General features: G+C 60.6%; 1 protein-coding gene across 4 annotated transcripts; it reads right to left on the bottom strand.

Moving 5' to 3' along the window:
* Nucleotides 1-135: 135 nt before the first annotated feature.
* ZFTRAF1 (zinc finger TRAF-type and ring finger containing 1) lies at nt 136-13,680 on the bottom strand. 4 transcript variants are annotated; one of them, XM_086695705.1, is made up of 4 exons: nt 12,231-12,844; nt 3,477-3,715; nt 2,491-2,702; nt 136-894 (listed from the first exon to the last, which is right to left on the bottom strand). In XM_086695705.1, exons 1-4 carry the CDS (start codon nt 12,606-12,608, stop codon nt 503-505), a joined length of 1,221 nt encoding a protein of 406 aa, XP_086551831.1. In that variant the 5' UTR covers nt 12,609-12,844; the 3' UTR covers nt 136-502. The 4 variants fall into 4 exon arrangements, with proteins under 4 accessions (XP_086551831.1, XP_086551829.1, XP_086551832.1 ...); XM_086695703.1 differs by lacking the exon at nt 136-894 and adding an exon at nt 1,256-2,063 and having other exon boundaries at nt 12,231-13,680; XM_086695706.1 differs by lacking the exon at nt 136-894 and adding an exon at nt 1,256-2,063 and having other exon boundaries at nt 12,785-13,680.
* Nucleotides 13,681-13,802: the final 122 nt, after the last annotated feature.

Raw genomic sequence — 13,802 nt, 5'->3', positions numbered from 1 at the left:
CATGGAGGCGTAATAACAAGGACCTGCGGGCTGAGGCGTAATAACAAGGACCTGCGGGCTCTGACCCCCAGGCCAAACCAAAGCTCCCCCGATGTCCAATTACAGCCACACCTTTCCCTCGAACAAAACAGAAAGTAGGAAACAAGGGTGCCTTTTTAATTGCAATCAAATATGCCGTCTGAAGTCAGCGTGCTCCCTGAGCCCGGCCCAGGGGCCGGGCACAGCCCAGAGCAGACGGTGCGCCTCACTGCGCCACGGGGGCCAGGGCATGGCCACGGGCTTAGCCCCATCGTGTCCCTGAGCCACCGTCTCCTCTGCAGGTGGCCCGGCCTCCGGTGCCTGGGACAGGGGAGGCGGGGCGGAGGGCGAGGTGAGAGCACTCACACCTTCGCACACGCATGCAGACCTTCCCAATGTTTGCATCTGTTCCTTCTCCTCTGCTAAAACGGTCAGACGGCACTGCGAGGCCGCTGCGGGGCAGGCGCGGGCAGCACGGCGCCGCCTACTTCTGTATCTGGAACAGGAAGAGCCGCAGGTTGATGTTCTTGGCGGCTAGCAGCTTGTTGCACTCCACAGAGTCGACGATGGGCAGTGGCACGTAGTCCGTCTCGTTGCTCTCGTTGGTGAAGACAAAGTGGTAGATGACGGGGCTGATCTTTACATCATCGTACGGGCCCTTGAGCAGCAGGAAGGAGCACTCCAGGGGCGCCGTGACCTTGCTCTTGAGGAGGAGCTGGAAGGAGAGTGTGCGCTTGCATGACAGGTTGGGGTTCCGCTCCGAGTCGTTCACGCGTGCCTTCAGGACCCACGTCTGGTTCAGCACCGTGAACCTTGGCGTCTCGTAGTACAGGCGCGTGATGAAGTCATCTGTGCGGTATGGCCGAAACTGGACCTCTGTGGAGACAGACAGGCCGGGAAGAGCCGGCAGTCAGTGTGGGTGGGGCCAGGTGGCGGTGCCTTCCGAAGGCCGAGGATGCAGGCTCAGCCAGGGAGGAAGGCGACTTACCAGGAGGACACAGCGTGCTCTGCTTGTCACAAGGCAAATCAAACGCAATTATGGCAAATGGAGGCGCACACAAGCTTTGGGGGAAACAACTACAAACAGAAGTAACACGCATTAGCTGCAGGGAGTCCAGAGGCTGAAAGAAGTGAGCGGCCCGACCCCCGCTGGCCTCCCTCTTCGCCTCCCCCAGGGCCCAGCCCAGGCAGAGGGAGGCCCACCCAGGGGCGTGGGTAAGCAGACACACAGACAGGATGCGTTCTGAGAACAAGTGCACTTTATTGGTTCTGATACAGAGCTGCCAGAAAAGCCGGCGGGCGGTCGGGCAGGCAGGCAGGTGGCACGTGAGCCCGCACGGGGCGCAAGGCAGAGCGCTGGCGTGTGGCCCAGTGCTGGGCTCCTGTGCTGTCACACAGTTCTCTCAGCACAGCCCGGGGCCCACGGCCCGCGAGTCCCTCCATGGAGGTGGCCAGTCCTTCCTGTGTGGACGAGGATCCCTGCCCAGCCACCGCCACAATCATGATGCCTTGGCCTGCCCAGACCCACAAGGCCCGGCCCGGACTGTTTGTGCCATGGCGCCCACCAGGGCAGCTGAGGCTGCAACTAACCAGGGGCCATGACCTGCTGCTGCTGAGGCTGCTGGCCCTCGGCCTCCCGGGCCTGTGCAGGCCTACACCTAGCCAAGGCCTAGTCCAGGCAGCATGGTGTGACCGGTTGCCTGCGACCGCCCTTGATGCTCTGAGCCGGCTGCCTGGTGTGGGCTGAGTAGTAGAGGGTCGTAGTCTCCCTGAGTGGCCCCAGTGGCAGCAGGTGCTTCTCGCTGTTCTCTGTGTCTGGACCAGGCTTTGGCCTGGTTCCTGCTCCCCAGCATGTCCAAAGGCAGTGGCCGTGGCCAGGAGAGCCCATGAGATCCAGTGGGCCCGAGTGCGGTCCAGCCTGCCCGTCTCTGGGCGTCCACTCCCGGCTCTGCATTTTGAGCCGGGCACCCTCAGCTCATTCAGGAGCCCCGCCCCGAGCATCTTCTCGATGGCCTCAGGAAGCCCTAGGCCACTGCAGTAATTGCCTGCAGGCAGGACCGGATGTGCTGAGTGCTCTTCTCGCCTTTGGCTCCACAGGACAGGCCTCTAGCTCCCGGGCCCTCCAAGACACACCCACCTTCTGCTTAGACCCTGACTGTCCCAAGGCTGTGCAGCCCCACGCAGTAGGATGCCACGTCATTAGGGTGGCAGGGCCGGGGAGGGGAGGACAGGTGAGAGGGCCTCTGAGAGCCATGCAGGTGCCCCCGGGGTCCTGCCCCGGCCCATCCCCTGCTCGGCCTCTGGCACATCTTCGCCCCCAAGGTGTCCTCCCATTCGCCAAAAGCTTGTCCAGAGCCTGGCCATCCAGCATGGCCTGTGCTCACTGCTCAGAGCCCACTGCTCCCCAGGCTCCCAGCGGCCGCACCCCCCCCTCAGCCTGTGTGGCATGCAGTGGGCCGTGGGGCGCCTCACCTGTGTAACCGATCTTCTCAAAGCTGAGCAGGCTGAAGATGCTGTTGTAGAGCTGCATCTCCTTGCGGTGGCTCTGGTCCATCTCGTCTAGGATCTCCATCAGCTCGTTGCCCGTCTTGGTTGGGTGGGCGCACGCAGCCTCATGCACCGTCAGCTCGTGGAAGGGGCCATGCCACGGGCAGCCGATGCGCTTATATTTGCACTGGGTCACCCTAGGGAGGAGGCGAGCACCGTGGTCACGGCCTGCGCCCTGTGGGAGGTGGCTCTGCCCAGTGGTCCTCCAGAGGTGGGCCTCTGCCTAGCCCTGCTCATATACAGACTACCCCCCGAAGGCCATTTTCCCCATGTGCCAGCTCTCAGGAAGGGGTCAGAGTGTGTGTGAGAGAAAAGTAGCACATGAGAGCTGTGGCTACACAGGCCACCTACACCCTTTGCTGTGAGAACTCTCTCTCCTGCTTAATAACAGTGGCCGCTGACCATGGTCTTGCACCCCATGCAGCTTCACGCCAAGCGAGGCTCGGTGGCCTGGCCCCACTGGCAGATGGCAGTGTCAACCAGCAGGGGCTGGGTGGGGGTGCCCGTGCAGCTTCACACCAAGTTCCTAGAACTTGTCATGCTCTCCTGGGCCCCAGGATGCCAAGGACAGATAGCCTCTAAGAGGCCACCATGCAGCCAGAGAACCCTGGAGAGCCAGGGTGCTGTCCAAACAGGCCAGCCCTGTTTGGTCCAGATCCAAGCCCCCTGCCCTCTGTGGGGCCCCACCCCCACCCCCAGCCCCTCGAGGGCCTGGGTCCTGTGTAGCTCCACCCTAGCCCATTCCTTCTAGGCTGTCACTGGGCCATGTGTGCAGAACCCAAGGCCAGGGCAACACAGCCAGAGCATCCCACATGCTGCGGCCTCGCCTGCACCAGGGTGGCCTCCAGACCCGTCCTGGGCCCCACACGCGTGGCTAAGCCTCTGGTGGGCAGGCCGGCCCAGGCGGTTACCTGTCCTGGCACTCCTCTTTCTGGTGCCTCTCCAGGAGGGAGCGGGGAAACTGGCGCAGGCAGAAGCCACACTCGGAGGGCAGCTCGCTCACGGCTTTCTCCACAGCCAGGTTGCGGCAGCAGAGGCTCTTACTGATCTCACAACGACAGTTAGGGCACGTGGCCTGCTCCTCCTTCAGCCGGGCATCTGCTAGTAGGTGGATAAAACAGCCAGCGCACATCAAGTGACCGTTAGTACACTGCGAAGAAGGAAAGGGAGATGAGCTCACAGACTTGCAGGACGTGCACACACGCACGCACCAGCATGCCCTGCCAGCTCCAGCTGCAGAAGGGACTGCTGGCGAGGAGAGGCACAGGCACGCTGTTGTTTAGCAAACAGAGCCACTGCTCAGGTAGGACAGGCCTTTTTCCTGGAACACTGCAAAGACACGGCCGATGGAGCTCCTGTGGAGAGGTGGGTGACTCAAAAGTGGCCCCTGGTGGCTTACAGAGGTAACAGATCTCCACCGAGGCAGGCCCACTAGTGGTGATTGGTTTGGCCACACTGGGGCTTGAAGCCTGGCCTCTTCCCATCCCAGGAGCTAGGGACTGCCTCGAGAGTCCCCTAGAGGCCCTGATTTCGGGACGCCTACAGGAACACAGGCTCTTGTCTGGGCATGGCTGTGGCACTTGGCCAGCAGCTGTCAAGTGCGGCAGCAGACACTGCTCCCCTGTGCTGGCGGCTGGGGGCCTGGCCCCTCCACTCCAGCCCTCCTTGGCCAGCACTGGTGAGAGTGTAGTTGCCACCCACGCAGTAAGGCTGGCTACCGGCAAGGGACTTCCTAAAAACTGCACAGAGCTGTGGCAGGTGAGGAGGCCCAGCTGGCCTGGGACAAGGATGTGTGGGCACAGTGCATGCCTGGAGGGGAGAATGGAAGCTGCAGGCAGGGCATATCGCTGAACTAGGTCGGTAGGAGCCAGGCCCCCTCGTTTTGTGAACCCACAGATCTGAGGCCCAGACACTGTCTGCCAGCAACCTGCGCCTTGCTGGGGGTCCTTGCGCATGTGGGCAGTGGGCTGCCTGCTCAAGTCCTGTGTTGGGTCTCTGACTGATTCCACACATACCTCCTGAGTGCTCACTTGGTGCCGTCGAGAGAGATACACAGGCTGTGGGGTTGGCCCTCCAGGGGCTCCTAGTAAGAAGGGCAGGAGAGGCCCACAGAGAAACCGAGAGACACAAGAGCAAAGACTTGAGCTGAGTGTCCCCTGAGGGCAGACACACCTTCCCAGGACCTGATCCTGACTAGTAAAAGCCTGCAGCGGCAGATGGGGAGGAGCAGAGGTCAGGGAACATTGAGGGGACACATGGGGGTTCTGCCAAGGGTGGCTGGATTTCCACTTGGAGACTCTCCCACAGCCAGCTGGGGGTAAAGGGGCAGACAGCGCCATCAGAGGTCTCGCCAGCAGCTAGCCTGGGCTCACCAGCTGTGGCAAACCTCCAGAAAGCCACTGGGCCACAAGCTTCCCTTGAGGTCCAGGACCCTTCTGGGAGGGGGGTGCGGTGCAGTAAAGGCCTGGCCACATCCACACACACGGGGTCCTCAGTAGACACCCGCTGCCATCCCACCACTTCAGGGGTCTGTGCACCCAGAGCTGGGGGGCTAGGGTAGGCTGTGAGCTCTTGGCACCCATATGCCAGGCCTGGGGTCTAGTGAGTGGTGGGACTTACGTGCTGAGGACCGGTGGGGGTAGGCTGGTTGGGGACAAAGGCCTCACACGTTGAATCCGTGTCCACACAAACACCCCACAGATTATGTGCACTAAAATCTCAATTTCTAAGGTCAAAAATTAAAATGTGCAAGATGTGGAGGAGGCGCTGGCTGGGCTCAGGTTTGGAGGAAAAGGGTCTGACGGGGGTGGGCCTGTGCCAGCACTGGACACACAGGCTAGGTGCAGAGTGCTGCTGGCCCAGCCAAGGGACAAGCCAATACCCACATTCAGCCAGCACCTTGCCAGTTACCCAAGGGATCCGAGAAGTAGTTGGGAAGGGCTGAGGCCTGCTCACAGGAGGAGCAGGCTGGAAAGGCAGTCTACCCTGTCTACTCCCAGAGGTCAGTGGAGAAGCCAGAGATGCGGTGACTGGAGAGGAGGGGGACACAGATGCCATAGGCCCCTGCCACCCTGTAGGAGGCACAGAGACCAAGGGCCTGGGGCATACCTTTAATCACAGCCCCCACCGCGGGCCTGAGCCCGACAGAGGCCTGGGTTCGCCAAACCCGAGCCCCAGAAAGAAGACTGCTGGGGTGTGCAGAAGGCACAGGGAAGCTGAACACGCGATCTAACTACTAACTCACAGGAGGGGGAGACTTCAGGCCGCCCCCTGGAAGGGAGGCCAAACCACAGAGAACCACATTCAGTGAAGCCACGACCAGTGCCTGGCACCCTCAATGAGGAAGCCTGGCCAGATGCACACTATGAGACCCTGCCCCCCCCCCCCCCCCCCAGGGCCCCACACCACTCCATATGCACTCTAGTTCTCGATGCTTCCTGGTGAGAGGTTGCCCGGGCAGGGCTCAGCTCTGCAGTCACCACTGGCCTGAGCAGAACAGCGACAACACCCACCTGGCATCTCTTCTATTTCAGGGTGGCCCAGCTGGGGGGGTGTGGACCTGAGGGTGAGAGGCTTGGATGGCATCCTAAGACCTGAGGAACACCAAGGTTACCACGTGTGTGACTGCTCACCTCCCGGCACTGCCCTGAAACCCCGCTATTCTGAGGCAGAGAGAGGTGGCCTGCAGACCCCTCCCAATAGGCCCCTCCTTAGAGCTCGGGGGCTGCAGGAACATCCAAGCTCTCACGCCAGCTCCCACCCCTTTCCTCCTGCAGCCTCTAGACCCAACACGGGTTTAGGTGATAGGATTCCACAAAGAAGCACTGAAACTTGCCCTCCTTCGGGGAGAGGTAGGGCCCCTGCCCCGTAGATCCCAACAGCTCAGTTGAGAGCTGGAAGACAGTGAGCCAGCAAGATGCTGCAGCCCGGCCAAGAGACAAGCTGATACCCACACACAGCCAGCACCTCACCAGGTACCCACGGGATGCTCCTGGGTGGAAACAAGGTGGCTGGCCTGGGTCCAGCTGACACCCAGCCCAGGAGATCTGTCCACAGCAGGGCAGTCACCAGGCTCCAGAGCCCTCCCTGCTATCCAGGCCCTCACTGTCCTCCCGAGCAAGACCCTGACTCCACATGCAGGCCTGGCCACATGCTAATGTAGACCCAGCCTCCTCAGTGGCTAGGCTGGACTGCACCTACCCTGATTTGCCCAGCCAGAAGCTGAGTCCCAAAGGGCTTTGCACAGTATCAGCTGCCTGCCAAGCCTTTGATGGACAGCCCCAGCCAGAACAGGCCAGAATGTCCCACTCCACATGCTAGAGCCAAGCTCCCAAGAGCCTGGGTACCCCAAGAAGCAGCTCCTGCAGCGCCCACCCGGGCTGCCGGTAAGATCCTGATGGGAGGAGGGGCAGGAAGAAGGGCCTCCCAACTCAGAACATTACAGAGCCTCCCAGGACAGATGGTGGCTTAGACTCTAGCCTATAGCTCACCAGCAGCATAACCCTGGCTTGTTGCTTCCCTCTCTGGGCCTCACTCTACTTAGGCACAAAGAATGACAAAGACCGACTCACTTCATCATGTGGGGTGAGACAACATGTACCACAGCATGGCTTGGCCCCCAACACATGACAGGCACAGAATAAACACTCACCATGGCCATCACAGAGCAGAGCCTGGCCGGCCAGTCACGTGGCCCCCACCTGCAGAGCCTCAGAAGGGACTCCTGGCACAGGTGTGCAATTTCAGCAAAAGCCCCTCCCTCACCCCTGAAGTCCCTAGCCCCATCCAAGCCACAGCAATCCCCTCCAAAGCGCTCTGCAAATGGCCCAGGAATGGGCATTTGTACCTGTCCCTGCAGGACATCACCCAGGAGTCCCTCCCTCTCTCTACCTGGGCACAGGCAGCTTACAGGCACCCAGGTCAGCTTCCCCCTGGGCTAAGGAGCTGAATGTACCTTCCAGACTCATGAGTGGGGAGCCCTGACCTCAGGCCTTGAGCTATGAGAGGGTCTTAGAAAACACCCAGCCACCCCACCCTGTCTTCTGAAAACCAGGCCTTGGTCAGTCGGCCTTTCAGGCCCTCTTTCAAGCCTGGCATACATCATCCCCTCAAATCCTAGGCCCGTGAGAGCAGCTCACCATCAAAAGCATAGCTGAGGGCACTAACCGCAAAACTGCTCCTTAGCCCAGCTGCAGGCCCCCCTTCACCACGCCCATCAGGGCTGCAGGGCACTCCACACCCCCCACGTTTGGCCTGAGGTCTCCTCAATCTCTTAACTCAGGTGGCCTAAGAGGGACCTCACTGTGTCCAAGGAACAAAGGTGTTTTAGGTAAAGCCAGGACTCTAGCTCTCCGCCACCTTTCTGGTTTTAAGCCCCGGACCCTGGGCTCCTGTCATCATGCTAACCCCCGAGTCAGGACTGAGGCTCTTGCTGAGAATGTGGATACGCCCTGGATCAAAAGGCAACTCAAGTGACAAACCACCACCACGAAAAAATAAAACTTCTCATGTGGCCAGAGTCCAGAAACTTTGCCCTTTCTATGCTCTTGTTTCAGATACCTAGGCAGATACACTTCTGTAGCTCTTTTCTGCTACCTTTCTCACCTCAAGGCGAGAGCCAGGAGCTAGAGAAGAGAATCCCAGGCCAGGTGGGCAGGCAGCCCCGCAGGGGATTCCTTAAACATCATTTAGAATAGAGCCTGCAGCATCAGGCATGCTGACAGTGACGGGATGCCCCCCAAGGCCTGTGAGCACACTGGCTGGAGCCTGGACAGAGGTGGACCCACCCCCGTTTCCTAGGTTTTTTGTTTTTTTGTTTTTTTTTACCAACGTGACTGCCAATCAAGTATCCAGTCCCCTTGCGCCAGGGCATGAGGCAGGTCCTGGTGGAGACCGGAGGCCTGGGGGCGAGAGGCACAGCAAGACATCCCCTGTGCTCCCACAGGGCAGAAACTGGCAAGTGCCCCGTGAAGCGAGGACAAGCATCCTGTAGCAGGGAGAGACAATGGCTACAGAACAGGGTCACTGCCTCTGTAGGGCCCCAGAAGAGAAGTAGGAGTGGGGACGGGGCACGCAGGCGGAAGGGGCACAGGAGCAAAAGGCTGGAGGGGTGAGGTGTGTTGCTGGCAGGCCAAGGTCTGAGGCCAGGAGTGGTGGGCCAGAAAGCCAGTTGGGGCCACATCCTGTGAAAGACCCCCCTGCCTACTCCTTCACCCTGATGGAGGTCACGGGGAACTTTTTCTGGCAGAGAGCCCAGCGAGGGGTTGGCAGAGCTTGTGGCCTCTCCCTCCAGATGCTGGACCACAGCTGAGGGCCTCGGTGATGTCTGCAGGGTCATACCAGGTGTGTCACACAGAGGACACACTGGGCCTTGTGTGTAGGGTTGGGGGACAGCCTGGGAAGGAGATCAGGATAAGGTTGCACCTTCAATGCTCCAGTCACCAGAAAGGCTGCCTTTGTTTCCCCCAGAGGAGGCGCTCCCATATGCCGAGGGGGCCGGGTCACATCGCCCTGGCACCACAGTTCTGTATCTACAGCAGGTGCCTGTCGCTCACTCCTGCATGAGTGTCCCTGTTGCAACTCCAGTCCTCCTGCCCCCACCTGGGTGCTGCTGACTCTGGAGATGTCAGGCCAGTCACCAAGGACACACCCAACACCCACACAAAGAACATCAAAGCCAGCATCTGCTGAACCTACTCTGTCCTTGATCTGACCTGACCTACCTTAAAGTAGGCCATGGTGAAAACCATTTGCATGACTGCCTTGCTCTTATACGAAAGCAGGTTTCCCAGCCCAGGTGTGTGGTTTGATGTGCTAGATGTGTGGGAGAGCCAGCTGTGTGAAGCCAGGGGCTCAGGCTCCACAACAGCCGGAGAAGTCTGCTCCAGGTGAGCTCTTGCCACCACCAAGGCTCCCCTGGTGGCATGGATGTGGGGGCTGGTGGCCACAGCACTCTCAAGTTGCCACGCACTCAGCCAACTCCAGAGGCCCATGGAATTGTCCCCTGCAGACCCAGCCAGGCACAGTGCACTGGGCTCACCATGGCCACTGGTAATTCTCCTCACCCCAGAGCTGGGCACCATCTGAGACAGTCCCCAGACGCACAGCGTGGCTGGTGCCTGCTCCAAGCTGTGTGTCCTGTTGGAGTCAGGAGAAACGTTGCTGGTAGGAACAGAGAATGGAACACGTCACATGCCTGAGACCAGCCCACCAAAAAAGGACAGTCAACACGGCATACCAAAGAAGACCCCCAGAAATGGAGGGGCTGAGGCCAGGCCAAGAGATAATGGTCAGCAGTGGGACCCAACCAGGGACATGAAGAAGGTTAGGAGACAGCATGTATAGGGCCTACGCCATTTATGACCAGATCCTCCTGGGAGCAAACCCAGCTCATATGCATCCAGGCTCGTCCCCACCCCTACCCTCAATGTCCCCATCCAGGTCACATGCAGTGGGGAGCCACCAAGAAGCCTTCCCGCCTTCTTCCAGCTCATCCCTCAGGCCCCTCGTGGGCACTGCTATACATCCATGCCAGGCATGCCCCCACCCACGGCATGGCTTCCAGCAACCAAAGCACGTTCCGATCCGTGGCAGGACTCTAGTCAACCCTTCTAGAGCCAAGGGCTCTACCACTGATCACATGTTCTAGAGCTTTCTCTAGGCATCCAGAGATGAGAGAGAAACAACTCCCTATCAAGGCCCAGCTGTCACTTTGGAAGAATGGAGGTAGGGCAGGGGCCGGTGCTAAAGCCTACAGTTCAGCGTCATGGTCTCTCCTTGCTCAGCAGGCCTGTTTCCAGGGAAGCTGCTGAGCAGAGCTCACTAGGTCATGGGAAGGCCACAGGTCAGGGCTATCTCAGCTCCTCTACTCTCTCCATCACAGCTGTTTAGCTGCCTGCCTCCAGTCTGCCCAGGACGGAGCTCAGCTCCCAGCACACTGCAGGCCGGTTTGAACCAGCCAGGCTCAGAGGCCCCATCACCGGGAGCTCTGGCCAGAGGCACAGCTTTGGCTCTCTGTGCTGAGTGGACCAGGAAGCAGCACCATGTGGCCTGTCATCGTGCCAGGGCCAGGTCTAGCCCACTCACAGGACGGGGGGGAGAACCCCAAATTCCCCTGGGACCCTCCCCCACAACCCATCATTGGCTTGGCTTTTTTGGGCTCTCATTTAAGACCCAAGGAAGGAAGACTTCTTCCACCTGAGAGGATCAAAAGGTCACCGGCAAGGAGAAAATGGGCTGGAGAGGGGACAATTCCTGAAGGGTCCCTCCAAGGCTGAGGGTCCATGGCAAGTGCTCCTCCAATTGGGTCAGAAGGCCTGTGGTATTCCTGAGCTAGGGCCTCTGGCCAGGAGGTTAGGCAGAGAGCCAGTGCCCTCATCCCAAAGAACTCAACCCACTTCCCTGCCAATGCCTTCTCTTTCCTCTGTCACCTGGGTACACCAGGGTCCTCCTAAGCTACGTCATGCCAAAGCAGGAAAGGATTTGGAGATCTAGAGGCGGGGGAAATGGCAACCCAGGTTAGCCCGGTACTGCTTACTACTAAAACGGCCCTCTCGCCCATGGCCCCCTGTTTGAGTAACAGAACAAAGCCCCATCAGCCATCACCAGTCCTATAAGTGCAAAGAAAGGTGACCGAGAACCTGTTCCATTCCTCAAAAGGATTCTGGGAGGAAGCCTATAAGAGGGGTGGGGGTGGGGAGAGAGACAGGTGGACAAAGAAGAGAGCACACTGTAAACTAATTCTAGGGCCAAGGTGTGGCCCCTGCTGCTCTGTGACGCCCATGTAAGATCCACCTGGGCCAAGTCCCCTCTCTGATGGCTGTGGCTGGTTAAGGACGGAGTCAAGCCAACATTCTGGATTCTCAGATGGTAAAAGGAGGGTGGACACACCTCCTGGAGTGCTGGTAGCCTGAGAAGCCAGGCCTGGTGTGGGTAAAGTAGGAAGGGGTGGGAATCTAACTTAAGGCATAGCATACACAGAAAGCATAAGGTCAGCCTGGAAAGAGAGGAGGGACCCAGACTGTGGGGTTTGATGCAGGTAGTTCACCCAGAGGAAGAAATGAGGGGAAGGGAAAAGAGGTGATCCACTCCTTTCAATTCTCTTCCAAAATGAAAGGCAAAGAGAGTTCTTTCAATAAAGAGGTAGAAGGTACATGACAAGTGCTTGAAGGCAGGTTTCGGGGGTGTGGCTACTAAAAGAATAGAGAAAGAGCTGTTGAGTGAAGAGGAAAGACCAGGGTCTCCCCAAGCCCAGGGAGCTCAAGAATGAGGGGAGCAGGCTGGGGGGGGGGGGGGCGGGGGGAGGGGGAGGAGGGAGGAGAGCGAAGGGGCGCGGAATGTGGGTATCTGTCACCAGCTTTCCCTGGGGGCAGCTTGAGAGGATGAGCTGGGGAGTGCTGAGGTGGGGGCAGTGGGGAAACCCGGAAAGTAAAGAAGCGAAAGATTCCGATCTGGGAACAAGAGAAGTCAGTACAAGAAGCTGGTTAGCAGTAGGAAATAAAGTGCTAACAGAAGGAGAATGTAAAGCTTCCGAAGAGCCGCCGGTATCCCGACTGCTGGGCCCCGGAGCTCAGACCTGCCTTCCGAGGATACGCGGTGCCCAGGGAGGGGGGCGGCCGCGGCGGGGCTGCAGCCGGGCTGGGTCGGGGTCGGGCCGGCGGCCCTACCTGGTACACGGAGGCCTTAGGCAGGTCCAGGCAGACGGTGCAGCACAGCACCGAGTAGAGACGCTCCTCCAGCTTCCCGCTGCCCGCCGCCGCCGCCGCCGCCGCCGCCTCGGCTGCCTCGGCCGCCCGCAGCCGCTTCTTGGGCGGCGCGTCGGGGTCGCCGGCCGCCTCCTGCAGCTGCCGGGCGCCTGCCAGGCCCGCCTCGTCCGGGAGCCCGGGCCCCGCCGCCTCGCCCAGAGCCGCTGCCGCCGCCGGCCCCGCGGCCGCCCCTGGCCCGGCCCCGACCCCGACCCCAGCCCCGACCCCGGCCCCAGCTGGCACGGCGCCGGCAGGCCCCGCGGCCGGCCCGCCCCCGCCGGCCTCCTCCGCGCCGGACATCGCGGCCGGTCGGCCCGGCGGGCGGGTGCCGGCGCGCACCCGCGGCTGGAGGTTAGGGGCGCCGCGCGCTCCCGCCGCCCTCTCGCTGCCGCCGCGACCCCGCAACCCCGCTCCCTGCGCCGCCGCCTCAGTGGGTCTGGCCCGCGCGTCGCCCCGAAGCCGCCGCGGCCACCGACCCCGGCGCGGCCGCCATCTTTGTTTTCGCTGCTCGTTCCCCCTGCCGCCGCCACCGCCCCCTCGGTCTCCCTGTCACGTGAGCCGTGCGGGGCCAATGGGAGAGCCGCCCAGGGCTAGATGGCACGTCAGCCAGACCCAATGGGCGCGCAGGGACGCCCGAGGGCCCGCCCCTGCAGAAAGTAGGCAGGAAGAGGGCGGGGCCCAGGGCGACCTGCGGGGGGGCGCGCGCTCGGGGCAGGGAAATCCTAGGGTTGGGGGCGTGCGCGCCGCTTCCGGTCCGTCTAGGGTGCGGCCCACTAGCCGAGGCCACCCGGTTGGTGGGCATCCCTGGACCGCCACGTTGGGATGTGCTTGCGCTTTTGTCCCCCAACACTCATGCTTGCGTGCAAGAATCTCTGGCCTGGCTCGCTGGAGTGAAAAACCCCGTCGGCCACTCAGATCCTTCTTGTGTGGGACCAGGTGTGCTTCCACGGGAAGCACGCATAGAATAGACACAAGCATAGAATATCTCGAGAAAGGACTCTGGACCCCGAATCTAACCCACTGTTCTGCCCAAACCCATTTCCTAACCCTGGGGTTAGGAGCTGAGGAGGGGTCCATTGAGAAAAGTGAGGGTCTTGGGAAATCAGGACCTGCCTTACACAGGCGAGCGGGAAGATGAGTACATGTCAAGTCAGCTGAGTGGGATTGTGCAGTTCTGAGGACAGCTGTAATACAGCTGTAATACAGCCCTTCCCTGCCCCCACCCCAACAGGCAGCCCGTGAAGGTCACTGTCCCAGAGTGCCACCTGCCAGGTTGTACCAAGGATATTCAGAACTCTACTATGTCCCAAAAGAGCAAGGGCCCAGAAGTAGGTCTTCTCAATCTAGGGGCCCTCCTGACAAAGGTGACAGCAGGAGGTCAGGCTGGGTGATGCCCCAGGGCTAGTTCCAGGGCAGCCCCTTTCTTTGCACAGGGAAACCAGTTGCTGCCCTGGAGCTTTAGAAAACTCACTGGAGGACCCCTCCCTCGATCCC

This window comes from Puma concolor, chromosome F2, assembly GCF_028749965.1.
Source record: "Puma concolor isolate L17-30 chromosome F2, mPumCon1.1.hap2, whole genome shotgun sequence".
NCBI lineage: Eukaryota > Metazoa > Chordata > Mammalia > Carnivora > Felidae > Puma > Puma concolor.
Note: the sequence above shows the minus strand (reverse complement) of the source record. Positions and strands in the feature narration are given on the sequence as shown.